General features: G+C 40.8%; 2 protein-coding genes across 2 annotated transcripts in view; one reads left to right on the top strand and one right to left on the bottom strand.

The window, feature by feature from the left end:
• The window catches only part of LOC119647863 (R3H and coiled-coil domain-containing protein 1), a 126007-nt gene extending 114623 nt beyond the window's left edge, over positions 1-11384 (top strand). The window contains exons 9-10 of the mRNA XM_038049133.1: positions 10676-10912; positions 11002-11384. Coding sequence (XP_037905061.1) covers positions 10676-10912; positions 11002-11051 — 287 coding nt within the window. The 3' untranslated portion in view covers positions 11052-11384. The remainder of the gene's footprint in view (positions 1-10675; positions 10913-11001) is intronic.
• A 7242-nt stretch (positions 11385-18626) lies between these two features.
• On the bottom strand, positions 18627-26397 carry LOC119648427 (solute carrier family 22 member 4-like). Its single transcript, XM_038050180.1, has 6 exons — positions 26243-26397; positions 25896-26172; positions 19956-20062; positions 19106-19890; positions 18866-19047; positions 18627-18800 (listed from the first exon to the last, which is right to left on the bottom strand). Exons 1-6 carry the CDS (start codon positions 26395-26397, stop codon positions 18627-18629), a joined length of 1680 nt encoding a protein of 559 aa, XP_037906108.1.
• Between the last annotated feature and the right edge of the window lie 1526 nt (positions 26398-27923).

Raw genomic sequence — 27923 nt, 5'->3', positions numbered from 1 at the left:
TTATGGTATCTGATTGCATTAGGGTAGACTGAAAACCATCTGTGCATTCCCTGTGGTCTTTCTCAAGTAGAAAGAAAAATCGCAAGATGTAAGCTTTTGGTAATGTAGTATCGATATAAACCACAGCTTTCACAGAGCTTCGTCAGTTGCACGTGGAGCGTGAGGACAAGAGTTGTTATGTTGAATAATTATTAATGCCAGGGATCGATAAAATCGACGTCGACTGTTGTCACTTTTTCTACAAAATCGGGATGGATAGTTATTTTGTACTTTTCTTCCTAAGAGGAAGACAGATGTCGGTATTCAGGGTCTCTTCTCCTACGAGTCGTAATGATGGGCCCACTGAGAATATTGCCACTGAGAGAATATTATTCCACATGCAACCTGGCGCATTTCTGAAAGTCATTTCGTTCGCGTTCTACAAGTACATACGTGTGCATTATTTTTCTATTTACTCTCGTAATGGAAAGAAACTAAACGTTGATATTTACGAGGTCGCGTTGATCTGCTTATTAATATTCCCATGGATCGTTTTCGAAATTTTCTCTCATGACCTGGGAGCCGGTTTCTGCCAGGATCTTGGCTGGAAGACTGCGGTAAAGGCATCAGAAATATATTTTCAATATAGTGGAAAAGGTTGTTTTCTATGAGCAAATATACTCAGTTCTGGAGAGATATCCTATAGTTGATATTGTGATCGGGATGGGTGATTTGAATAACAAGAAGGGGGAAGTTTTTAGTCTAGTATTATCTTTTGATGTCTGAGCAGAAGGTTGTTGTGCGGAAGGTTGCGGTTCGAATCTCACTTGTGGCAGTGGAATTTGCATCGTGATTTGACGTCGGATACCAGTCGACTCAGCTATGAATGAGTACCTGAGTCAAATTAGGGTAATAATCTCGGGCGAGCGCGATACTGACCATATTGCCTCCTACAGTGTACTGTAGTGTACTGTTACGGTCTTGAATGAAGGCCACTTCAAGGCCCTGTCTTGCATTTTATGAAGAATATGTACCGGCGAAAAAGCTTGAACCATCGATTTCCACTCTAAGGCTGAATATTCATCCATTCAAATTCATGCTCTGCATATGGTAGAATCAGCGGCGCGTAGTTTACTATGAACTACTAAAACCGCTAGAGGAAATCTCAACCGATCGCTACAAACTGCAATCATTTAAGCAGAGACATGATAAAGTTATTTTTCAATATGTCGCTGAGCAGCGACACGTGGCGAAACCAGTTAAAATAATTAAATAATAATTATATTTGTCTGACATCGCTCCATCCGACTACTATCCTTTTCATTGATGACAGATCAACAATTCACATCATACAACGGTGGTAAAAAGTGGATGGATTCATTGATTGCATCCAAAGATTCTTTCGGAAAGTAACCCGTGAGCTGCCCGAAAAATAGGCAAAAATCGTTGCTAGCGACGACCAATATTTCGAATGAAATGGTTTTGATAGTCTTTTTACTCTTTAATTCACGAACTTAATATATAAAGTAACTATCTATTGTCATGCTTTAGGATGTTTGCGAAGGGTTTTTATTAATTGATTTGAATCCAAAGGTCCTTTGTGCCCCTTATACAAAAAGAAAAACTTTGACTAATAAAACTGTGCATTATTAAAATTCAATTTTCATTAACACACATTATCATACAATGCAATTTGTTTAATTTGATTAACATAGGAAGATGTAGGGCGAGAACTGTCAATTTCCTGTTGATTATGCTTTTGAAATGTTCTTCCATGTACAATAGGGATTTTATTATCTTTGCAATTGTAGTGAGTATGCATACACCTCATATTGGCAAAAGCTTTTCTAGAAATTAATCTCTTTATTGGTTGAAAAATGGCTGAAAGCTAACTTCGTCGTTTCGTTTCAAACAACTATCCTAAAATTTGAGGAAATTCGCGTTACTTCCAGTTTCTATTAAAACGGAAACCTGACCAAGTTTGCAACCGTTTTGAAGCACATTGCAACCCTGTTGGAAATCGCAATGGCGCGTATTTATTGTCTTGTCGAAAGTTAATATATAGACCCTACGCGAAACATAAAAGGACTGCCTGGCAATCTATATATCTATGGTAGAACCACACTTATAGTGGGTTCCATTGCCTGGCATAAGCTAGACTGGTACTTCCACCTTTCTCAATATGTGATCTATCCAATGTCACTTCCCAAGTTCTTCACTATTGATTATCTCAGGCTAGAATATCCTGATGGCACGTTGCGGACATTAATTGAAGAAAGCATGGAGTTTCCGACCAACAGTGGCCGCTACTTCCACAAAATAGTACAGAGAGGACATTGGCACGGAACAACTTGATCTTGGTAAGAGAAAGTTGAGAAAGTTCTAAATGTTGGATAAATCAGTGAATGCGGGTCTAGCGCTCCTTATAGGTCAAATAACTTCGGTGCCACCGTCGGGAGAAACAACACTACCTAAATATTGAGATTGATCGATGACTTCGTTGTTCTGCCCTCTAATGCTGCTGCTGATGTTTGCCTTCAATTCGACTCTGCTTGCCCCCTTTTCCACACCCAGAGCGATTTGATCAAGGTCCATGAACCATTGGGGGTAAATCTCACATTCCCAGGATTCACGGATGAGTGGAAGTGGTAATACTACAGAGACTGTAGGCGTTGTGCAGAAAAGTTCCTCAGAGAGATTATCAAGGCTGGACGCTTCATTCCGTTTTACCGCGTTGATGAGGAAGATAATTTAACTTCTGTCCTGCAGTTCAATGAATCGGGTTGGTGAAAGTCGCCTAAGATTCTTCTAAATCGGAGAAGCCTTGAATCCGACCCAGTTCACTCTAATGGAATGTTTCCTGTGTATAAACAGCGAACCATCCTAGCTATGTGAACTAACTAAGAGAAATAGTCTTTTCAGTAATTAACCACTCTAAGAATGTTTCAAATCATTTGCAGCTGAGTGTCAACTCTTCACATCCAATAGTGCAGCATTCATAGTAAAGTAATTAGCATTAGGTTGCTTTATATCTCAGAATTCCGTCCGCCAATCCCAGGATTGCTGCATAGAGTAGCGCCTCCCGGTACCGCAGTTGAAGGATCTCTTGACCACTTGGTCTTTGACACTTCGTCAAATGACTGCTAAAACTCTAAATTGGGCTAATACACGTACGATTGTTAATCTTTTACATTGAGGAGTAGAATTTCCATTCACCTGATAAAAATGGAAATTATTGTCAATGACTAGTTTCATGCATCGTGTCTTAATTTACATTTCACCTTTCGAAATTTGGATCATGGGAAATTAACTGAAAATCAGCCATCAAAAGCTAATTAATGGACGTTCTGGGCAATTGCGTTTATTATTTGTTGTAGAATGCACCCCATCTGAATCATTAAGGCCACCGATTACTTAGAATATAGATTATATTTTTAACGTATTATGGTCATTAATAGCCTAGTAAAAAAAGCTTTAATACGTCCTATCCTACCTAAACTTCAAGTACAACATTGTCACCCCGAAATAAAGCGTTCATCGCCTTGTGCCAAGTTGAAACACCCAAGTGAGCCAGATCCGAGAAAAACCTTCGCGAAAAGTCAAAAGTGATTTGCCTCTACAATTGCAAGGGAGAGAAAGTTCGTGGCACAAGTTCAAACGATTAATGTTCCGTATTATTTTGATGTAATGAAGTGTTGTCGCGTATTCGCCTAGTGAGACCGTAATATCGTGATAATGGCAACTCGCGTATTTTGCACGATAATGCACCGGCACATTATTCCACACTTATCACTGATTTCTTTTTATAAAAAATCACATTTTAATCGTCAGCTACTCACCATATTCTTCTGATTTGGCGTCTTGCCATTAGACGCTCACCTCTACCCTGGGACCAGCAGAGATGAGGCAGCTCCAATGAGTTGTCTCTGCCCTAGAAGAAATCGTAGACACTGTCTTCCCCCAACGCATGGCAGAAGGCATTGATGATAAAAAATGAAACCTGCTGCTATCGGCTTTGAAAATATAAGCGAAAGGCTATGCACTCTGCGTTTGCGAGGCAAGTTTAGAAATATAAGCCTCATAAACGTTCACGCCCCTACAGAAGAGACTGCAGAGTCGGAGAAGGATACCTTCTACGAGGCAGTTGAGCGGACCCTCGAAGCCTGTCCCAAGTATGATATCAAAATCATACTTGGGAATTTCAACAGTCAGGTAGGGACGAAGCCCATATTCAAGCGTTACGTCGGCTCCCATAGCTTACATAAGGATACCAATGATAACAGATTGCGTATTATCCAGTTAGCAGTATCACAAGAAATGGTTGCTGGCAGTACCTGGTTTGCCCAGAAAGCGGTTCACAAAGATACGAGGGCCTCTCCAGACGGGACCACTTTCAACCAAATTGACCACGTGCTGATTGAAGGCCGCCACCTCTCAGCTTTGATGAATGTCAGAACATATAGGGGGGCCAATATAGACTTGGACCGCTATCTCGTTGGCATAGTGCTCCAAGCTCGAATTACGACACCACCTACAATACCCTCTGACAATCAGGTGAGAGTGAATTCTCCAGCCATCCACAACACAGCCTCCGCGACACCTATAAGAGGGAAATGGATGCCACAATAACCGCAGTCAACAGGAGATGAAGCATCAACAAATGATCTTCACAACTACCTGAAGAACATTATCATTGATACGGCTACAAAGATACTTAGCCTCAGCCGCAAAAAAAGTCGGAACGGCTGGTTTGACGATGAATGTAAGCTAGCAACGGACCGGAAAAATGTTGCATACCGAGTAATGTTGCATTCCAAAAGAACGCGGGCACGCGCAGAGAGTTATCACGAACCCCGTCGAGCGGAGAAGCGACTTCACAGACGACAAAAGGAAGCCTGGGAGAACCAACAAGTCTGTGAACTAAAAAAGTACAGGGAACAACGAGAAAAAAGCCGAGAAAAAGAGGGAAATGTGATTTCCGTCAAAATGGGCATATTAGAGCGATGGGTTGAGTGCTTTGATGAGCTATTGAACAACCAGAGCATCGGCGAGATGGAGGTCCCGCCAACTGAATACGATGGACAAATACTGCCACCACCAAGTATAGGAGAAACAGTCTGCGCAATTCATCGGCTTAAAAATCATAAGTCGCCAGGAGCCGATGGAATCACAGCCGAATTAGTTAAATATGGAGGCGACCAGTTACACCAAGTGGTTCATCAACTTATGCTCAAGATATGGGACAGCGAATTAATGCCTGACTATTCGCAACGAGGCATTAACTGTCTTATACATAAAAAGGGAGATATCACACAGTGCAGCAATTATAGAGGTATCCCGTTGTTGAGTATCATCTATAAGATATTCTCCTCTATCTTGCTAGGCGGGATAGCCCCATACGCCCAGAACATCATTGACCCATACCAAAGAGGCTTTACTCCAGGCAAATCAGCAACAGATCAGATTTTCTCTCTGCGGCAAGCGATGGAAAAACTGTTGGAATATGGACACCAGTTCCACAATCTATTCATCGACTTTAAAGTCGCCTATGCTAGCATAGCCAGGGTAAGACTGTACATGACCATGAGAGAATTCGGTATCCCGACGAAATTGATAAGACTGACTAAGCTGACCCTGACCAATATGCGAGGCCAGATAAAAGCAGCAGGATCACTCTCAAGACCATTCGACATCAACAACGGTCTACAAGGGGATGCCCTATCATGTGTCCTCTTTAACCTGGTCCTCGAGAAAGTGATCCGTGATGCGGAGGTAAATGCAAGAGGTACGATCCTCTTTAGGTGCACCCAACTACTGGCCTATGCTGACGATATCGACATCATGGGAAGAACGACCCGAGACGTACAAAGTGCCTTCATCCAGATCGAGCAGGCGGCGCGAGATCTTGGGCTGTAGATCAATGAAGGCAAAACAAAATATATGGTGGCAACGTCAGCACCGAAAACTAACCAACCAACAACATCAAATCGCATTAGTCAAACGGGAAGAATAAAAATAGGAGACTAAAACTTTGAGACCGTTGATAATTTCTCCTATCTAGGGTTGGAAATCACAACCGATAATAGCTACGATGATGAAATTTACGCACGGTTGTTGGCAGCCAATAGAGCCTATTTCAGCTTATAAAAACTGTTCCGCTCGAAACGTCTCACCATAGGGTCAAAGCTCTTACTGTACAAGACAATGATCTTGCCAGTCCTCATGTATTCCTCGGAGACTTGGATTCTTAGCAGGAAGAATTGCGAACTCTTGGCCGCGTTCGAGAGAAGAATCCTCCGAAGAATTTTTGGCCCCATACATGAGGATGGACGATTCCGTAGCCTATATAACGACAAAATCTATGAGCGATACCATGACCGTCAGTTTGTGGATAAAATCCGGCTTAATAGGTTACGGTGGGGGGGTTCCTTAATCCGTATGGATGAGGATGATCTAGCCCAGAAAATCTATAAGGGCAATATCTATGGTAGAAAAAGAAGACGAGGCAGACCCTGCCTAAGATGGAGTGACGGCGTAGGGATATCGAATTGTTGGATCTCGGCGCAAAATCGGGATGTCTGGAGTTCCTTATTAAGGCAGGCCTAGACCGGATACCGGTTGTTGCGCCGTTGAAGATGATAATGATTAGGAACTAGATTTAATGTTGATGGTTCTCGGTTACTGTGCTACGTTCATATTGACGACGATGCCCTGATACTCGAATTCTAGAAAATGTTCGCCAAATTGCAGGAAACGAGGACGACGCACAGTGGGTCGAAAGATCAATCTAGGTGGAAAAAATTCAAGTCGGAAAAGCCTAAAATGTTTATGGGTCTAGCAGAGATGGCTATTTTGAAAAGCCAAAGTAGGAATGAACAAGTAACAACTAATCTGATGTTTCAGGACCGTGATGCAAAAATTGAAATCAATAACTTAGTATTAGTGTGTTATTATCGACTGTGAAAGCGGTGATTTTTTTATTTAATTCTGGGCCACCTAAACTCTTCTCTCTCAATTATTTTTCAAAGATGAAAAATAAGTGTATATTTAAAGATTTTAATGTTTTAAATGTAAAGTTCCGTTGGATACATTCACTAATGCGAATGTATGATTTCATTTCAACAACTGAGGTCGGTATTGGTAGATAATTTTTCCAACTGTGGCACAAATATAAAAATATGGGTTCGATTCTGTTATATTTATGCAAATTATTTTCACCGCAAAACGCGGGAGAGGATTCAGCAAAGGAATTGAAACAAAAATTAAAATTCATTCTTAAAAAAAAAACGTAAACGGATGAATGCAATACAAGCGAGGCCTTAAATAACTTCTGCACATTTCCGTGTACAGGTTGGGATCATACCTCGCTTGAACTAGTTAATAATTCAGTATCATATATATAAAAAATAAAGGAAATAAAGGAAGTAAACTGTCCGAGTATCTTTAAAGTCGAAGTATAAAGTTGGCATTTGCCAGTTGCCATTTAGAGTTCCGAGAAACGAGACGCTGTCCATATTAAGGGAAAAGTAAGAAATTATTCTGTAATTATTGCTTTCGAATATGAAAAAAGTTAACTACGACAAACTGTTCATAGTCGACAGATAACGACTCATTTCAAATTGCTCCTTACAATGATCGATGGGAAGGCGACTAATGCGTTAAATGGGATCTCTATGGGATGAAACTGCAAAATTACTTAACGTTGAGAAAATTCGATAATATATTAATGTGTGTAGCATTACTAGGTTTCTTCGAACAGGGTCGGTGTGAGATCTATTTGTAGACCTAGATTTTAGATTTTAGATTTTTTTCTAATTTTTCGGTTGGGTAAGCGAATGAGTCTTCTCTCACTTAAAATTTGTACTTTTTGACCCTTCACTCCCCACTTTGCTACCAATATCAAATCTGAGACCTATTTCGTAAAGTATTAGGTTGTTGCAAATGAAATGGCCGTTTTTGTACAAAAATTTGAAACGACTTACAAAAATTTATTTATTTAATCAAAATAGGTGTCAGTCGATTCAAAACACTTGTCCCAGCGAGATTCAAGAGCATTTATGCCAGTGTCGTTGAAGTCCAATTTTCAGGGGTTGATAAACTCATTGAAGGCAATTTTGATGACCTCTTTTTTCCTCAATTGTTATTCCGCCAAAAAATTATCCAAATGCTTAAAAAAGTGGTAGTCGGTTAGTGAAAGGAACGGTGAATATGGTGGATGAGGCAGAGTTTCATATTGGAATTTGTTTAACTATTGAACCGTTGGTCTGGAAACATGAGGTCGTGCATTGTCGTGAAGGAGTATCACACCATCTCTGTTGACTAATCTCGGCCGTTGAATACTCAATTTTTGGTGCATTTCCTCAAGTTGGGCACAGTTTTTCTGTGGATTTTGTCGTTTCTCCAGGTGCCAAGAAAGAATAGTGGATAACTCCAGCTGTAGACTACCAAACAGTCTCCATTACCTTCTTCGGATGGGGGCTTGGTTTCGGCATGTGCTTCGGTGGCTCATCAGTATCTAGCCATTGTGCTGATCAGCGGCAATTGTCGTATAATATACACTTTTCATCACATGTCACTATTCTATGCCAAAAGGGATCGGTTCTGTCGCGGGAGAGTAAAGAACTGCAAATTTCCATTCGAAGCGCCATATCTTGCTCTGAAAGGGCATACGGAACCCATTTGTCGAGCTTTTCATTTTTCCAAGTTGTTGCAAGTGCCGGGAAACCGGGAAACTGTCGAATAGTGTACGCCCAGTTTCTCTGCAATGTCTCTCACAGACTGACGTGTGTCGGATTCGACTAGCAGCTCGTCGTTGTCACTCGATGGTCCTGGATGTCCACGTGACCCACTTTGAAGGTTTACGTCTCCTGACCGGAATTTTTCGAACCATCGCCGTGTGGTGTCGTTTGCTTACCGTATCAGCTCCAAATGCGCTGTTAATGTTCCTGGTCGCCTCCGCTGCTTTATGACCGAGTTTGAACTCATACAGCAAAAGTATACGTTCTTGGCCCTTTTCCATCCTTTTTCCCTTTTCATTCACTGTTATCCCAACGATGGTCAAAACTGAAATGACTCCTTGATTAAATGTAGGAGTATTTATATTTCAATATTCAACACCAACTGGTAGTGGTTTGATACACCAAAATCGCTATTAATTTCACTTGATTGCCAAAACGGCCATTTCATATGCAACAGCCTAATACTAATCGAAACCTTTCGGGATAAATAAATTTGGCACCCCTTCTTTGCTTGTATGGGGACCTCGCTTAAACTCCATGTAAAATAATCCATTGCACTATATGGAACTTCATCATTCTATAAACTTTCACCAAATTTTACCTCAAGAAGTGTAATGGTTTTCGAGGAAAGAGCATTCGAGAGACAGATAACAACAACAACGCTTTGTTTTACACAGAATCTTAATAATGGAACAATCAGAAAAGCACGCAATGAAAAGTAGAAAGTTGAAGATTGAGTCTAAATTCAAAAAGGAGCTTGGTTTGATACTGGTTTTAATACTGACGGTAATAGAGCAAGAGGTTTTTTTTCAAAAACTGAGTTTAATTTATGAAAATTATTCACACAATCGGCAAAAAAGGCATCATGTGGGGTATATTCACATTCGACGTAAAATTTGCTACAGAATAGGTTAATAAAATTATTTTTTCTACTTGGACTGGTCTCTGTACGAGAGCGGCAATATTGTTGCTGATGATCGCGCTACAATAAAAGTGCCAAGTTTTTGGCTGCATATATGTACATGTACATATATATCTAGTACGCATATATGGTTGTAAATTTTAGTTTCTTAAGGAGGTTATCCCGAGTGTAGACAGTTTTTTCGCTTTTTTCTGATTACTGAATAAAGATACAAATGCGAATTTTTCACCATGTATTTATTAGTATCTTGAGCATAAGTATCAATTCATCGCTCATTATCAAACCGTCTCCAAATAGTGTTCTTTCGGGTGCCACGCTACCCCTGCTCATCTTAAAGAAAGAAAAAAAAAACATAAACGGCATGTAAACGTGTGGAGTATACCACGTTTTGCAAACTAGGGTTATTAAAAAATATTGAAAGGTGAATTTTTGGTGCCTTGTTAAACTTTTTTTTTTTATAAATTTTGTTGTTTTTTGCCTCCTTTAATTTATAAAAAAGCGGCCCGCTGAAGTGAAATTATCCTAGTTTGCGAACCGAAGAAATATATTCTGAATATTTCGTGAAAGTTTTAAAGAATTCGATTTGATAGATTTTGGGCTATAGTGGCACCCAATTTTCAAGATGTAGTTTCGACAAAAGCGCATCTAAAAATTGGAATGTGATTATTAACCATAAAATCATAACTGACCATTAATATGCTACACCTTGTCTATAAGTCCTCGGTTTCTTCAAAAAATAAATGTAAAGCCTTTACTTCAATTCTCATTCTTTTAGCGAAGTCATTCGGACATCGTTCGGACCGTTAAAGTCGCGCTTCATTACGGCCACATAAATCTGGGTATAGGACGCTACCTGTTTAACACTGCAATTTCCGAACGACTCGGACTATCGGAAAATCATTTTTTCCAAATATCCATATTCTAGCGTGAATCAAAATAACGTTTCAAAAAAATTGCCGAAAGCACAATTAGGAAAATCAAATATTCTTTTTAGTTCAAACAAATTTGAAAAAAACATGCATTTTCTTCCACACAGCTGCTGAAGTGCTCGCAATGGGTCATCCTTTTGTATTATTGAAACCCCTCGCAGATGCCACCGTTGAATCAAGAGCGAAAGCCCGAAAGTGTGCTGCCTCACTGCAACCATATCGCCCTCGACCTGAAACCTGCGCTGCCCTAGCCCGCCGTCTCGTAACGGGAGCTTTGGGTGTTCGCTTGAAAACAGCAGCTGAAGAGCGTGAAAACGAGAAGAAAGTATTACGTGAAGCAAAAGGTATCCGTAAAAGATGTTTTTCATTTCCATTATCTCTTAATCAAAGCAGGATACGAAACTTATAATTTAAATTTGTTGTTTTGTTTCAGAGCGGAAACTTTTGGCTGCTAAACAGAGAGAAGAAGTTTGGGAAAGTTGAATCAACGAAAAATAACTGCAGCAGCAGCAAATAAATGCCATTATCGTGTAAACCACTGTTTACATCATCAAATATAGATACTACCTTTTATCAACAACATTTGAGAATTTTTGTACAGATAAGTGTTTAAAGAAAGTCTTAAATAGCTTGATATACAGATTTTGAGCATGTTACTATGCTGTATTCACTTGCAAGGAAATTATGTATATTTATTAGACCTAGGTAGACATCCAAATATAGATGAATGGTAATATTTTTTAAAGTTGAATACCAGAGGAACAATGTGTTATATATATCAAACACTATTTTTTAATAAAATATGTTTTTCAATAATTTGCTACTTTATTTTCAGAAATGAAAAAAAAAACTGATTGACCAAGTGAAATTTAATAATTTTTCCTCTTACTGTGTCTTGTGTTGGGTTGTTGATTTTGGTCGTAGAAAAAGTATTGATTCGCGCACCCAGTTAACAGTTCGGTTTTTAGTCTGTTGTCGCTTTCAGAGTGGGTGCTACATACAATAGAAACCAAAACGAAAACTTTATTTAATCGTCTATTTTTCCGTTATATTCACAAGTGTTTTTCGCTAATATTCTTGTAATTGACAAGTGCTTTCCACTAATAATGACAAATTTCTCAGTTAAATAAAAGGAGATATAATGCTGTCCCAATTAGATCTCAGATCTCATGATCTGAATAAAACAAGAGTAAAAATCCGCCAAAAATGGTCCAAGCGGAAATGGTGTCTGAAATGCCAGTCAGGTATTTAATGGTCAGCGACTCGAATTTTGGCGAACATTTTCATCTAAGCTTGCATTTTTCTGCAATCGTTGAACGTTTTGAAAGAAGGGCTTGAAAAATGTATCCACAACTTGAATTTAAAAACTCTTCAGTTATGTTATCACTCTGCGCTATTTGACATCAAGAGGAACATTCACGTCGTTTGCCTTCGATTACAAAGCTCTTTATTCAACAATCATGCATTCGACCGCAATTTTTTTTTTTGGAAGAAACAATTCCAACTCCGACGGCCTCATGGTTGAAATTTTCTGGAACAAATGCCTGAAGCCTGTGTTGGTTTACCATATTTCAATTATGAAGATTTTATGAATCCCAATAGATAAACAATTTTTTTTCGACAGTGTTTTTAACGATTTTCAGTTCGATTTGAGCAATTGTCAGCCGTGAAACCTTGCAAACCGTGGACACCATCGAATCAAAGAACTACTGGATGTGATTAGCTAGTTTTTTCCAAATTTCGTTCTTATCCAGTTCATTCATGTGCGGAAAACTTCTTTTTTAAGGTTTTGTGTAAACACAAAATCTTATTAAAAACGGTTTACTGTCTGTCTGTCTGTCGGTCACATACATTTTTCTCGGAGACCGTTGTAACAATTTCGGTAGAAAAGTGGGAACTGTGAACGCTCACGCATATAGTGAGTTACATCCTTTTACGTCGAATTTAAGGAGGTCCCCATACATGTAAAAGGGGAGTACATTTTTTTTTCATCAAATATGGTCATGTGGGGTATCAAATTAAAGGTCTCGGTTAGTACTTTTTGAAGCGGTCTTAGACGAACCCATTCTCAGAAACTACTTAATCGAAAAATCTGAAAAAAGTCAAGAGGCTGACAATGTATGGTGCCTAGGCTTCGAAATACCCCACATATCGATACCTGTTCAAATAAAGTTAATAGTAGTATATTACTATAATTTTTAGTAATTGGCAGGAAAACCCGCCTAAGTTCTTCCTAGAATCACGAAGCCGTGTAGGCTACCGCATAGAGCATGATCCTACCAAATTTGGTGAAAATCGCACTATTACTAACAAAGTTATACTAAGTCGAAACTGTCACTCCTCTGAAAATTCAAGACTATGAATGTCAATATCACTTGAAAGTGGATATTCTTACATAATGTATGCATATATTACGTACTATATACTAACGGGACAAATGCACACTCGAATCTCTTTATAAAATAAATACACAAAACCTTTCATACCTGAAGCGTCTAGCTTCCGCTTTCCCGACTTGTTTTATTTTTGTGTTTGCGTAATGGACCCAGGTTCGGTATCAGAAATCACTTGCATCACTTTTGACATTTTGAGGTTTTTGGCAACATGTGATCATATCTCTTCATTTGAAGCCGATAAAGGTTTGTTTGTGAAATAGAACTAGAATCGAAATACATGTGCAGAAAAATCCAACGAAAAACTTATTCAAAACATTGAACTCATGTTCTTTATAGACCCAAAGTTTGGGCGAAGATAAAAAGGCTTTACCCTTTTCGATGTTGACGGTGCTGCCGAAGCGGTTACTTTTTTTTTAACACGGAATAATCCTGCATAGTCTTCCATTTCCTCTTCATGACATCGAATGGAAACCCCAATCAAGAAAGTTATCATTAATGCGTGAAAAAATGCTGAAAAAATACAAACCATAATATTGATGGCCAATTCCAGCCCCAAACCGTTTTTGAGTTTAGAGTAATGAAATCTTCTGACATTAGAAGAAATACCCTTCGGTGTGACATCACTGGTTTTGCTTCATCTTCGAGAGTATACTTTATTTTCGCTTGCTGGATAAAAACGTTTAGAATATTGAAAAGTAGCTTATTTGACAAAGTGCTTTTTAAAAAATTTAAGTTGTCGTAGTTGAAAAGTACGAACAATATCAATAAGGTTTTAAGGCAATTTGAAAAAGGTTGTGGTTTGTGGTTAGAATACACAATTGTGTAAGAGCTAGAAAAGTTGAAAACCAAAAAGTACAATAGGTCACAGCTTATTTGATACAGTCTCAAATTATTGTTAAATAAAAAACATGTGTGCTAATAACTAATGTTTAGTTTGATATCTTTTCACTTTGATAACAGCCTGAAGCCTTTTTGGCATCGAGTTAACCAGATTTTGTGTGAAGTCAGAAGCAAGAAGACTGTATACAGGAGGAGCAAATCCAGCGGCAAACGGGCAGTAAATGTTATTGTGTACCTTTGGGGTGGGAACGAGGTAGCTAACTGATCTTTAATCCATGTGGTTAATGCATTGGTGTGCCGATGGCGCTTAAATGGTTTTCTTGTATGTGTCTCACAATCCCATGTGACAAGCCATAAATAGCTGTGCAATGCCACATGTCCGCAGCCATGTTCTCGCAACCACATGGGCAAACATCAATGAACTGCATCGCACATACGGCGATAACACCACACCTTATGCGTGGAATTACCGTCGACTGTTGAAGATGGTCAATGATCTTACACCACCATAAATTTTGAACAATGCGCTGCGATTTGATTCTCCCGTATACAGTCTTCTTTCTTGGTCAGAAGTTATATTTTTGTCATTCTGCCAACAAGGCCTGCTTAAGGTAGGTCTTCTTTATTCGAAATCTTATACTTCCTTATGTTGTTATCCAAAATTGCCCACAAATTCTTGATGACGTTTATATTAGAAGAATGCGCCGGTGGTGACATTTCGCGCGGGCAGTTCCAAATCAGCCAAATTTGCACAATTTCGGACTTGATAGAAGAAGGAATCTTACCGTACGCCCAGTTTTCAGCACATTGCATTTTGTTTTTAATATGCCGTGCTACTGCATTTTGTTCATTGTTGCTTCAAGAAAAAACTAAGCCGAATACTGATATGCAGTCCACCATGGTTTTGAGGTTCTTTTTATTCAGCTTGGTATTTGCTTTGCTTCAGACATAGGTCATTCTGAAAAATGTTTAACTTTGATTCGTCCACAAAAATTATTCCAAAGGCAAGTCGGCTATCCGAGTTCGTGTTTGAAATAAAACGCTTCTTTCAAGGTACTCTATCGTTCAAATCATGGTTATGCAACACACGTCCAATTGTTTCAGCACTACATGACTTTCCCAGTTCATCATGAACCTTAGTTGTTGAAGCAAATAGCTTGAGATTTGCTTTGATTTTTCGGGTAATGTATCGTTCGTACGGCTCGCTAAAGATTTCATTTGCGCTTTTCTGCCCTTATTTGCCAATCGATTGTGTGTAATGCGCCCAATAATGTGCAGAATCGCAGAGGGACTTAAATTAAGAATTCCAGTAATGTCTGTCCTCTTTTAAAGTGATGAATTATCTCCATTGCTCCATTGTTGTACGTCGACCCATTTTATAGAAACTTAAGGGCACTTTTCACATTCAGAGCGCCATTAATAGAGTGCTTTTAAAATTGCGGTTTCTCAGAAATGAAAATATTGATTTGCATTTTTTTTTTATTTTGGGGCTGAAATATGAAATCAAAATAAAAAACTTATCCGGTGGTTGATGTTGTTGCTGCATACAGGTTTTTTGATGTAGAAATTGCCCTTTTTTTGAAACTTGATCCAACTTCTCCTGCGTTTTGACCAAACTGTGAACCCGCAGAAGAAAGTGTAAATGTAGTTTTGTTTAGAACACATGTAATCTAATATTCTTTCTGTGTTGCTGTATGGAAGTAGCACATGAAAAGTGATCCCTACTGTTACTAAAAAGCTCCAAGCTTTCGTTTCTGGGACATTACATCGTTGTACGCTGGTCTGATGCTATTTCAAACGAAAAACTCGGTCGACACATAGGCCAGTTGCCCGTGGAAGATGTGATCGAAAGGCGGAAGTGATAATAGATGGCTCACACATTAAGGGGGGTGACAATTTCATTGCAGTGTACGATGGCGCGTAGGTGTAGTTGCCGCGCTATACCCTACTAATTGGTAAATGCTTTTCTAAAACTGCAATAAGGTGTTTGTTGACTTGCGCAATTACTTTACTGACTACTTACTTCTCGAGCGAATGTTTTTTAATCGCAACCCAGCGCGCCTTTCGGAGTTGCTTTAATTTGGCCCTTGTAGTGACCGCGGCTTCGCGACGGGAGCGGAATCTCATTCGGCTCTTTCTTAATTAATTTGCTTAAATAATGCATTTAATAATGTGAAATTACCCTAATGTTCGCCGCAGATTGCACATTATTGAATGCATTCGGGCAAATTAATCTTGACAGAGGCGAATGATTTGCCGCATCCGCAGGTTCATGCCCATGTTGCCGCAACATTGACCAAACAGAGTTCAAGGCAATGTAGTGGCAAGTAAAGCGGTGCTGGAGAGAGAGAGGAGAAAGTGGATTGAACGGTTGACGTGAACGGCGCGAACCCTTTGTTTTTTCGGTTCGAAACAAGAAAACCTACAGGACTAGCTCGAAAACTAGCCGTGCGGTGATTTAAATTAATAGTGACGGTAGAAAAATATAACATTCGTGAAATAAATTGTTATAACATAAAACAGCGGAAGAAAGGCGATGAGGCGGTTGCAATTTGAACAGTGCGAACCCTTTGTCGTCTTCGTTAAAGGCAAAGCAAACCTCCGAGACTGCCTCGAAAACTAGTCGTGTTGTGGTTTGAATTGGTATGGACGGTGAGAAGTTGTGGAAATAAATCGATGCGGCGGAAAGCAGCAGAAGAAGGGCGAGGAAGTGGCTGCAATTGATGTGAGATTTTCCATCTAGCCGGATTCGCAGCCAGATCGGGAAAATCCTCACGTACAGCAGTGAAGTCACCGAACCCAAAGAGGTTTTCCTTTTTTATTATAGAAAAGAAAAAGAGAAATATATAAACCATTGTAATTTTGTTTCGAAATTCCTAATGCGCCTAATTTCTTTCTACACAGAAGCAGCACGCCGAGCTCTGAGTGTTTACTTGCAGAAGTAAGTCTAGAGTTTTTTTATTTTTTCTTCAAATTTCTTCTTTTTTTACGATTTTTATTTTGATTTAATTTTTGTTTTAATTTTTTTTCTCTCTGATTTTTGATTATTTTTTTTATATATTGGAATAATTGCATTATGTATTCGAACTAAGTTTTGCGTAATTTGAGGGCTTCCTCCCTCTCTTTTCCTCCTTGATCCCGCAGAACCTGGCAGGGACATTCTCAAAAGGCAAGCTGGCCTGCGGATGTCAAAGAAGGGTGGGAGCCTCAGAGGCCGCGCCTCATTCAAGATCTGAGGCGAAAGAGGCAATAATTGGGACTGTGATCCGTCATGGATCTTCCCCTCCTTGATCGCGGCACTCGGGTCCGGAGACTTACGGCTTCACGCGCGTGGTCGAGCCGTTTTTTTTTTATTTTTCAATTTTAGCTCGCGTTCTGGTCGTTATTCGTTAGGCCGTCGCGAATTCCCTTGTAATGTCTATTTTGGAATCCGTTGCGGACCAAGCATCGGAATAGACACGTTAATTTTGTAGTAATGAAGTGTGAGGGATCAAGGCGCTCAAAGGACCCCCCCCCCCCCTCCGCCCCAAATTCCCGAGCCTGGCTAGCACAGAGGCGTGCAAGAACGTGTCGACCGAGCAGTTTGATGGAGTTTCAATCTTTGCGGACGGACCTTCACGGTCAACTTCGCCAATTTTTTTAGGTTTCTGGAATAGCTCTATCCTCTAGGTCGTTGTCGGCCACTTAGGATGATCGCTCTGAGCATCCCACCCACATTAAATTCATTACACCCTGTTGTCCCCCGTCCCAGACCTGGACTTCAATTTTTACGTGAGTCAGTACGGCCAGACTAGCTGCTAGTATTACAAGACGAAGTACTGGAGTTCCCCAGCCCAATAAATCACCTGAGAATAGTGAGAGTTTGAACGTTACGATCACTACGGCGTTCTGTGCACAAACTTGGGTCTGTCCTTGAAATTTTTGATCGTTCTGTGAGCGGAATTCTTCATAATGATTTTCCTTTCCATCTTTACAAGATGGCGATTGTGCAGAAATTTTCTGAACGTGATTTCAATTTTCGGATGAAAGCATGGGAGGTTCTTTTCGAAGTCGTTACTGAGGGCGCTATTGTTTGTTTTAGTGATGAAGCCCATTTCAAAGCATGCGGGCCTGACACCAATCCTCGAAAATTACATCAAAAGTGTTTGTATTCACCTAAAGTAATAATGCGGTGTACACTTTCTTCGGCTCGAATTGCTGGTCCCCGGTTCTTTAACGAAAATGAAATCGCAGTGACAGTGATCTCAGATCGGTATGTAAACATGTTACAGGGTCTTCTCCACGACTAGATGAATTGAACTTAGGGATATGCGGTTCCAGCAATACGGTGCTACGACACTCACTTTAAGAGTATCATTGGCTGTTTTGAGGGTTCACTTCCTAGAGCGCCTCATCTCAATTAAGGGTGATTTGGAGTGGCCAACCTTCTCTCCTGATTTGGGTCTTTGTAATTATTTACTATGGCATTTTTTAAAAGCCTGTGTTTATGCGATCCGGCCAAGGACGCTACAAGAGAGGTTAACATCCAGGCAGAAATTGCCAACATAATGCCCGCTTTGCTAGCAAGGGTCATGACAAACGCCAGAAAATGGTTCAGTTTATCAAAAAGGGGGTACTTGACCTAACTGATTTGATCTTCAAGAATATGGAAATAAAAACTTTAGACGTGCGCCTACATTATAGTATAAAGAAACAAATAAACATTTTCCTATTCTTAAAATGGGTTTTATTAAGTTTTGAAAAAAGCAAATTGCACTGCCATGCTCTTATTAATTTTGCAAGATACTTCATTTGAACAGAAATGACGTATATTAAGATTTCCCTAAATATTTTCGGTTTCAGTTGTTTCGGTGACATCATTGCCCACATTCTCTGCATCATCGACGGTCATTGGGAGCGTTACATCCGAAGTTTCAGGGAATTTCAGCACTAGTAGCCCTGAAGCAATCCCGCAGGATCCAAATATTATCAACGGTAGCGATGGGAAAGTTTGTGCCTGAAGAACGTCAAATTGCCAATACGATTCCTTGTAAGCTCAGTTAGACCAGGAGAGCTACTTACAAGTAATGGGGTCTGTGGTGCTATCATTGAACCAATTTGTCCGAACATTGCACAAAAGGAAAATAAACTTTGTCGAAGATTAGTTGGGAAGAGTTCCGATGTGTAGACAACCATATTTATAAGAGACGCGCTTGCAGCAAGTTTTCCAAAAAGATAAAGTGCAAATGCTAGCCATGGGTGATCTGCAAAAAAAAACATTTCTTTTGGTTTTGTTAATAACAATTAACACAGGTAACTTACTATTATTCACCAAATATGATGAAAGACAGGCCACTCCGCTGGCAATTAGAAAACAACTCTGGGAAGATCGTCTTCCCATTGAATTTGCTGCGAAGTAGAAAACTAGAGACGCTGGTCCTTCCATCAAAGATACTAATATAAAATTTAAATGTTTATTGCCAACAAGTGATACTGAATTTAAGCTTAGCCCGTAGTAATTTAAAAAAATCGCGAACCAACAGAATGAGCAAATTGAGATTCGCCAGAAAAGCTTCCTTGATGTGAATGCATGCCGAATGGGGTACGATTTACCGGAAACTCGTCTTGAAGTCTCTTTATGTAATTCGCAGTATAAGGAAAATTTCTCGATTGATTCCTCCGATAGCGGAGTTTTATTAAAATTGGCCGCTTTTTTTAGATCACGTATCGCCACATCATATCTTCCCTTAGCTAATAACCAGCGAATACTCTCACTTATAATCCAAAAGTATATTATATGCAGAAGCCCAGGAATAAACAAAAACCTCAAGAAATGCCTCCAGTTTGGGACATGTTTGGCAACAACGCCCATTGCAACTGCCCCCAACGGATAAAATGCAGTCAAAATACAAGTGAATAAGGGACGCTTAGTAGGCCGAACCAATTCCAATGCAAGGACCATAACCGTTGGATACACCGTACACCAAAAAGCTGCGCTCAGTACTTCAAATACGGCAAACATGGCATAGTTGATGGAGAACGATTGGATGATACTCATCGATGCACCCAGAGTTCCTGCTAGCGCTAGGACTTTGCGTCGACCATATCTAATTGAATAAAGAAACGGATTCGAGGAGTGAATAATCTCCTGGAAATGCAAATGTTGCGTTACCTGTCTGATACATAACCACCTGTTGGTACGCCAATGAGTTGTCCGAAATTATGGAGTGTTCCAATAGCTGCTAGCTTCCAGGCATCGTTTGGGCAAGACAGACCCCACTGAAAAAAAGTTAAGATTATGATTGGCAGACAAGTTTTTTAGATTAGATATTTTACTTCATCCATATTATTCAGATAGTAAATCTGGTTGAATCAACGAAAAGAGAAGAGTCGTTACAATAGTACCCTGGCTATGCTATCCTAGGCGACCTTAAAGTTGATGAAAAGATGGTGTAACTGATGGTCATATTTCAACAGTTCTTCCATCGCTTGCCGCAGAGAGAAAATCTTATCTTCTGATGATTTGTCAGGAGTGAAACTTCTTTGGTATAAACCGATGATATTTTGGGCGTATGAGACTATCTCGCCTAGCAAGATAGATGGCACTCAGTAACGTAATACTTCTACAATTGCTGCATTGCATGATATCATCTTTTTTATGCATGGGACACATGTTGGGGGCTGGGAGGATGGATTGCACGAACTGTCTCTACCATGCTTGCTGATGGCAGCATTTGTCCGCTGCTGAGCAGTTCGTTGAATTACCCTCTCCATGGCTCCACTATGCCCACAGATCAGATTTCCTTCTTTGTCACAGCAGGATGAGCATCGCGGTGTACAAGACATCCCTGCGGACTTGTTGGTAAAATTTCCGCGCATAGCGCGGTTGCTCCCTGTCCTCTTCGAGTTCATAAGCCTGTTGATGTTCCCAGGCTTCCTTTTTCTGTCTGTAAAGTCGCTTTTCCACTCGACCAAGTTCCTGATAGATATCTGTGCATGGACGCATTTTTTGAGGGCGCAGCATTGCTCGGTATGCAGGATTCTTCCCTTCCGTTGCCAGCTTACGTTCATCGTCGAATCAGCCGTGCCGACTTCTTTTGCGAATGGGACTAAGTGGCCGCATCAAAAGTAACGTTCTTCAGGTGGTTGTGATGATAATGATAATTTGTCGATGTTTCATTTCCAGGATGGTTGTTGTGTCACCCATTTCCCTCTTATAGGTAATACGGAGGGATGTGTTGTGAATGGCATCAGTGTCCGCTCTCACCTGATTGTCATTAGTCGGTTTTGTCAATCGAGCCAATGTTAAAAGATCTCTTTTAACATTGGCTCGATTAACAAAACCGACACTACTAGTGTGCCGAGTCGATATTGGCCACCTTATATATTCTGACATTCATCAAGGATGAGAGGTGACGGCATTCAATTAACACGTGGTCAATCTGTTTGAAAATGGTTCCGCCTGGAGAGGCTCACGATCGTCTGCTCGTTCGTCCGCTTTCCGCGCAAATCAGGTACTTCCAAAAACCATTTGGTGCAACACTTCTAATTTAATAAATCGCAGTCTGTTCTCATTTGTATTTTTATGTAAGCCGTCGTACCGCCTGAATGTGTTCTCCGTCTCTACTTGACTATTAAAGTCTTCAAGTTACACATTTTGTGGGTCATATTTTAAGTCCTCTTCCCTTACATTTCACCCGGTATCAAAAATATTATCAGTTTCGAAAAGTACTAATTGAACCTTTTTATTTAATACGTGGCCATAATCTGTGAAAAAATTTCGTGACAATCGGTCTAGCCGTTTCCGAATAAAACGGATGTGACAGACAGATAGACAGACATTGGTGAGGAGAATAGCATGGTTTGTCAGGGAGTATTTTACTCATGGCGACCATCAGACACTGTTCCTGCAGATCGAATATGGGCCATGCGACAACCATACCATACCTGCGGTAACTGAGGAGGAACTTGCGCAAATTTGCCGGAAAATTGGTAATAGGGAAGCTCCCGGTCTGGACGCTGTTCCCAATAGAGCTTTTAAACTCGCTGTTATTTGACTAAGCTCCTTAAAAGTTACCTCTCGGACAGGACACTTTGGTACGATAAGAATGAGGGATCCAAGCAGGACACCGTCATCGCAGGAGTACCGGAGGGCTCAGAGTGATGACACGGCAAGATTAACTACCATCTGTCGCAATTCCTGTCAGGAAATGGTGGTTGCAGGAAGTATCTACACCAATTCAGGTTGAGTGATTCTCCCTTTTGTGATAAATGGTTGCACACCTGAGGACCCGGAGCTTGTTATGTTCCACGGTCTACGATTTAAATCAGAGAGGAAGAGCCTGGAAGACTCTTTGAAAATCAGCATAAGCTCGCTGAATATCGTGGCGAAAATGCTGAAGTCGGAGGGAAATACGGTGTATGGTGAGCTTCGCAATCAAAAGTATGCAGGAGTAACTTGGAAAAGCGGAGCGCGCAGGGCGGACGAATTTCCACCTCCATCTTCAAAAAAGACAGACAGACGGATGGACAGACAGACATCCAATCGATTCTAATAAGAACTTATTTCACACAAAACCTTAAAAGAAGAAACGAATAAAGAATCCCCCGTGCTAATCGAAAGCCGTCTGCCGAAATTGAAAGCTGATGCGAATGGTGGAGCAAGGAAATGGAGGAATATTAGACCGTCAGCTCTGCTAACAATAACTTTGTTGAAGTTTTCGGCGGGATCACTACAACAACAAACTCGTAACAGACGTCGATTCGTCAGGTGAGAGGGTTGTACAAATTGTGAGCTCGGGGCGGTGTCCTCTTTTCAGGATAAAACCGGAAAAGAATATGAGACCAGTAGCATGATTTGCATCCTACAGATCAACTTGCACCGGACTGCAACCAGTCGCGAGATAGAATCTAATTAGTGAACAGTGCGGCACAAGAGCCCAACTTTATGGCATCTCGACTTATCTTGTACCGCTACTATTCTTCGAGTTCAGGGCTAAGTTGATTGTTTTTCTGAATTAAGGATAATATTCTCGCATTTTCGACGTCATCTGCAGGTCGAAATAGTTGAGGTCATCAGTTGAGAAGTAACGAGGCCCGGAAGACTTCTCCGCAAGTGACCATATATACATTGCATTCGAAGTGTTCGAGGCTATCTCTCAACGGACACCACCCTGGGGCCATCCCCGTGCATGGACCAGGCAGAGCAAAGGTAGTGGATATTTCCTGAGGTGGAGGGGCTGCATCTCCAGCAGACATTGTCGTAAATTTAGTTATGAATTTGAAAACGATGACCTGAGAAGCTTTTATGTCCCGGAAGTAACCAGCCCTGACAAGCCTTTTATACATTGAGTGTGTGTATGGTGGGGAAGAAGCTTCAGCTTCTGAGGGCTCAGGGCATTTTGGCCCATTGTACTTGCCACCTACATCTAACGGAATATTTCGGATCCGTTAACGTATCGCGGGATTTCCGTTAGTGGATGTGATGCTACCCGTCGTACCTGGAGAACCTCGGCACCAAAGATCCGTTGCCTGATACGCCCATAGGCGGGGCATTCACATAGAAAATGCTCCGTGGATTCCGCTTCCTCATTTTAGGATGGGCACGTATCATCCTGAATAATTTCTATTCTGAACATATGCCAAGCAAGTGAATTATGGCCTGTCAGAATGCCTGCAATACTCCTGCAAGTCTTCCTGCTTTTCGACAGAATAAACTTTGCGGTACGCATGTTCGGTTCTGACAGAAAAAGTTTGGTGTGTCGATCAGTATTTAGGCTCTGCCATCTGTCATTGTGGGAAGCCTGTTCCCAGTTTTTGAAAACAGACTTAGCCAACACTACTGATACTCCAATTGCTGGTTCCGATCCCGGCATGGGGGAAATTGACCCCTCTTTCGCTAAAGCATTTGAGATTTCGTTTCCCTCTGCGCCACAGTGACCAGGTACCAAAGTAGTTCCACCGTATTGAATCTAGAAATAGATTTCAATCGGTTTCTGCATTCCTGAACGATTTTCGAGGTGATCAAAGGACTACTCAATGCATTCAATGCAACTTGACTATCACTGCAGATTGCGATACGCCTGCCTTTCAACCGCTCGCCAATCGCTCAGTTTGGCGACCTTAGGATCGCATCAACTTCGCCGTGAAAACCCGTTGCATATTGTCCAAAAAGAAAAAGCCCAATTCTCGTTTTTATTCGACTCCGGCTCCAGAACCCTGTCCTGTTTTTGAGCCATCGGTGTAGAAGACTTCCATTGTTTTCCCATAGATCTAATCGAATTAGTCTATGAGCTGCTCTCATTGCTGTGCTTTAAATAAATATATCCAGGGGCTGTAAATTGAGTAATGCATTTAGAGCTGCGCCTGATGTCGTGCTCATGGCACCAGTGATACCCTGACACACAGTTCTTTGCAGTGCGGCTAGTTTACGGTGAAAATCTTTTTGTCTGACCTTAACCCACCACACTACGGATGCATAAACGAACATCGGCCTAATGATAGCAATGTATATTCACCTGCCTGAGCCCCATGTCGAGGCAAAGGTCCGTCTGCACAGCCCATAAGGTGTAAGAGCTCGTTTCGTCTTTACCTTTACATGTTTGTTCCAAAGAAGTTTTTTATCTAGAGTGACTCCCAGATATTTTACTTCTTCGGAGTGCACACCTCCTTGCTTCTGCTGTTAGATAGCTATCGATACCCACCTCAGCGCACAGCAATCTCTGCGTTAGCATAGCATGGATCCACTTAATTAAAGCATAATCAACACCATACGCTCTGGCGGCATCATAAAGTTTTTGAAAAGGCGCACAGTCAAAAGCCCTTCAATGTCCACGAACACCCCCATCGGATACTCACCATTCAAAGTTGCATCCTCTATCTTTGTAACCAAAGAATGCTTTTATATATTGGTGGATGGCGAAAATTACCAAGCTGCGAAAAGAAGCATGCATTGAGATGACAGAGTGCATGTTGATGTTAGGAACTAGTCGAGGAGGTGAAGGGAAATCCATGAAGGTTATAAACTGGCCACCTGAAAATTCACTTAATCCTAAAGAGTTGGACTACATTGTACAGCAATTATTTCCTACGAATCCTGTTCAACAGCAGGAGAGGTATTGAGGATTGCCACTATTCACCATGAAAGAGATAGAAAAAGTAGTCTTCTCTATGAAAAATTAAAATGCGCCAGGGCCTGACAGTATCTCGCTAGAAATACCCAAACTGGTGTTCCACAATTGGTCGGGTTTAATGTTTGACAAATTCAGCGCTAGCTTGAAGGAAGATATTCTGCCATGTTACTGGAAAGTGGCGAGGCTTGCACTGATCAGCAAAAATAGTGACAAAGTTTGAGGCTATTTTTCTAGCAGGAGACACCGTCCTATGAGTGCAACACAGTCCGTTCTGCTCTACCGAGATATGGGCTGATGCTCTTAACAAGGAAGTGTATCCTAAACACTTTGAGTAAGTACAGGGATGCGGGATTGCGGTTATGATGGGGGTTGCGGGAGTGGTCTTCATCGCAAGACACAAAACCATTTACAAGCGCAAGGGAGGTAGTTGGTTGTGAAGAATGGTGACATACACTGAATGAATGGCAACTCTCTTGGGAAAACGTGTCGAGAGGCACGCGGACTGCATGGTTCATCGGGGACTTAGATTCGTGACTGATCTGAAAACTGAGTCACATTTATTATTTTCTTCTCGAGTTTTTAAACGAGAGGCTGTGGGTTTTGAGCAATGGACATTTCCCAGTTACTATGGAGCATCCCTTCCTAGCATCCTAAACTAACAATTGCGATAAATATTTGATTATCTGAGAGACATATTTCGTTATTGCCACTTAAGAACCCTCCAGGATTGAAACATCTGCTTAGTATCTCTGTGATTGTGCTTTTTTCCCTGGTTTGTAATTTGGGCCCTTGTATTCTATCTGTCAGCGCTGCCACCCACGGTTACCCACCCGTCTATTATAACTACCAACAGTCCGTGTGATTATCAATACAACAATACATGACATTATAATAACAAAAATAAGTAAATATCAACGGGCTTAGGACAATAATACAGGGATTTGGAGGTAAATTTTTAGAATCAATTTTAAACTACTTACCTCGGTTGCGATGGTTTTTTCTTCGGTTTTATAAATAAATTCGCTACACGACTCAGTGGCTGTTTGATCAAACATGTTGCCGGGACAAAATGGGCTGCTGTTGCTATTTTTGCTGTTGTTGTCAATATACGAAGTACTCGTATCCTTAGAATTGCTTAGTTTGTATCGCGTACATTTGGAGGGCACTCCGCTTTCGAATGGTACACTGTTATCTATCCACAGTGGTAAAAATGCTGGGGCCGTCGTATCTTCTGGATCACATTCGTCTATGCGACATCTATGAGGACCGATTTCGTTAGATTTACTCAGTGAGAGGCCACTATAATATCAAAACATGCCCTTATCACCTTTGCTCAACCCCGCTCGCTGTAAAGAAGTAATTCAACTCCATTCCACTATATACCATGGGGAAGCAAATTAAAATGAAGTTCAATGTTTGCAACATGCCGAATTGGCCTATTTCGGCCAAAATTGTATCTAAATCATTAATTGGTCTTTCCATTTTCACATGTGGCTTCCGTGAATGTTTTTATTGACCACCTTTATGTGTAGCAACGAAATTTTGTAGGTTTATACTGTTCATCCAATTCTTTCCTTGGGTATCACTAAGTAATTCACTTTTATCTGCAATAATTAATCTCCTTTTCTTGATAGTAAGTCAGTCGAGAGAATACTAATGTTCAGTTCTAGTTTTGTTGATTGTGATATCGCATTTTAACACAATATAATTGTGTCGTATAATTATATGAGGCAGATTTTATGGAACTTCGGCGACTTAATGTAAATGGTCCATCAATAAACTAAGTCGATTCCCTGTTTGTAATCATGGAGCCTGTAGTCTACGAAATAGGGTGCGCTAAAATATCTGACCATTCGACGTCTCAATAATTTTCACCTTCGGGAAAAATAGTTCACATTTTATAACTTCACTGCTGCATGGTTAGTGAAATGACCATAACTGCCGAGTGTATGACCGCATGGTTACTATAAATCTCTACATGGGGCATAGTGTTTGAATCACGAGTATACGTTGATGGTTCTTAATAAGCTCCTTCGGCTTCCACCCACTGTAGTTTCAGAGAAGCTATCAAGCGTCCTTCACTGTTCTATGCCACGTACTTTGAGGAAGATCTACTTCCCCTCGGAAACTACCTTGTAGTGGGGAAGGCTGTAGCAGTTTACTACTACATTAAGGGTGTCTAAACATGAATATGGAAGCTAAGGATTTTAACTTTCCAAGTGGTAAGAGATTATAAATTTCGAATCCACCCACCATCATGAGTAATCAGGTCGACTGTGCCACTAGGTGCAGCAATGTCCAGAGAAAGGGAGTGGAACCCGGGGACAAACTGTTAACCGCGGCGAGATCTACACTGGACCAACCAGTTTCCTCTGTCAACTGCAATAAGCGCAAAAGGCGGGAAATCCACGCTTTATAGTGCTCCGCGCAAGGGCCTGCATCAGTGCATCCCGCGGGGATTAGAACTGATGTGCCGGGAGGTGATCAGATCAGCGAGAAAGATCTCAACGAAGCTGGTCCTCCCATAGGAATATGGACACGAAAGCGGGAAGCAAGAGGACGTATACGCAACCTACAGCCCCATTTCGGGCCGCTGCCGTGAAAGTTTCCTCCAAAGATGGCAAAATGTTAGAGGGGATGCCTGCGGAAAGAAATACTAGAGCTTGGAACGAAGACAATTATTATTAAATAATTTTTAATTAATAAAATCAAGGCTTTCACGATGGGCTCCTCCATTTGGAGTGCACTGATGAGGGTGCCTTAAAGTGGCTCCAGCAAGTAAACCCTGCTTTAAGTTTTGGTGATCCGCTCAAGTGCATTATTGTGAACACTGAACAGCGCAGGACAGAATATGTCGGATGTTGGTGAACAGAACTCGGGCATGGATTTCGAACACTGGAGGGCAAAGTTCATAAATGTTAGGGAGGACAAATCTACAAATGTGGAGCGATTCAACTTGACATTCGAACTGGACCAAAAGAGTCTGAAAGTGTTCAGGGACATTCGAC

This window comes from Hermetia illucens, chromosome 2 (assembly GCF_905115235.1).
Source record: "Hermetia illucens chromosome 2, iHerIll2.2.curated.20191125, whole genome shotgun sequence".
NCBI classification, from domain to species: Eukaryota; Metazoa; Arthropoda; class Insecta; order Diptera; family Stratiomyidae; genus Hermetia; species Hermetia illucens.
Note: the sequence above shows the minus strand (reverse complement) of the source record. Positions and strands in the feature narration are given on the sequence as shown.

Bases quoted from the DNA above. Each gene is read 5' to 3' on its own strand.
- LOC119648427 (XM_038050180.1), bottom strand. From the start codon at position 26,397: ATGGAAAGACCAATTAATGATTTAGATACAATTTTGGCCGAAATAGGC. The intron at 26,173-26,242 runs GTGATAAGGGCA...CGGTCCTCATAG, and splicing joins GCGAGCGGGGTTGAGCAAAG to ATGTCGCATAGACGAATGTG. The intron at 19,891-19,955 runs GTAACGCAACAT...TTATTCAATTAG, and splicing joins GGTGGTTATGTATCAGACAG to ATATGGTCGACGCAAAGTCC.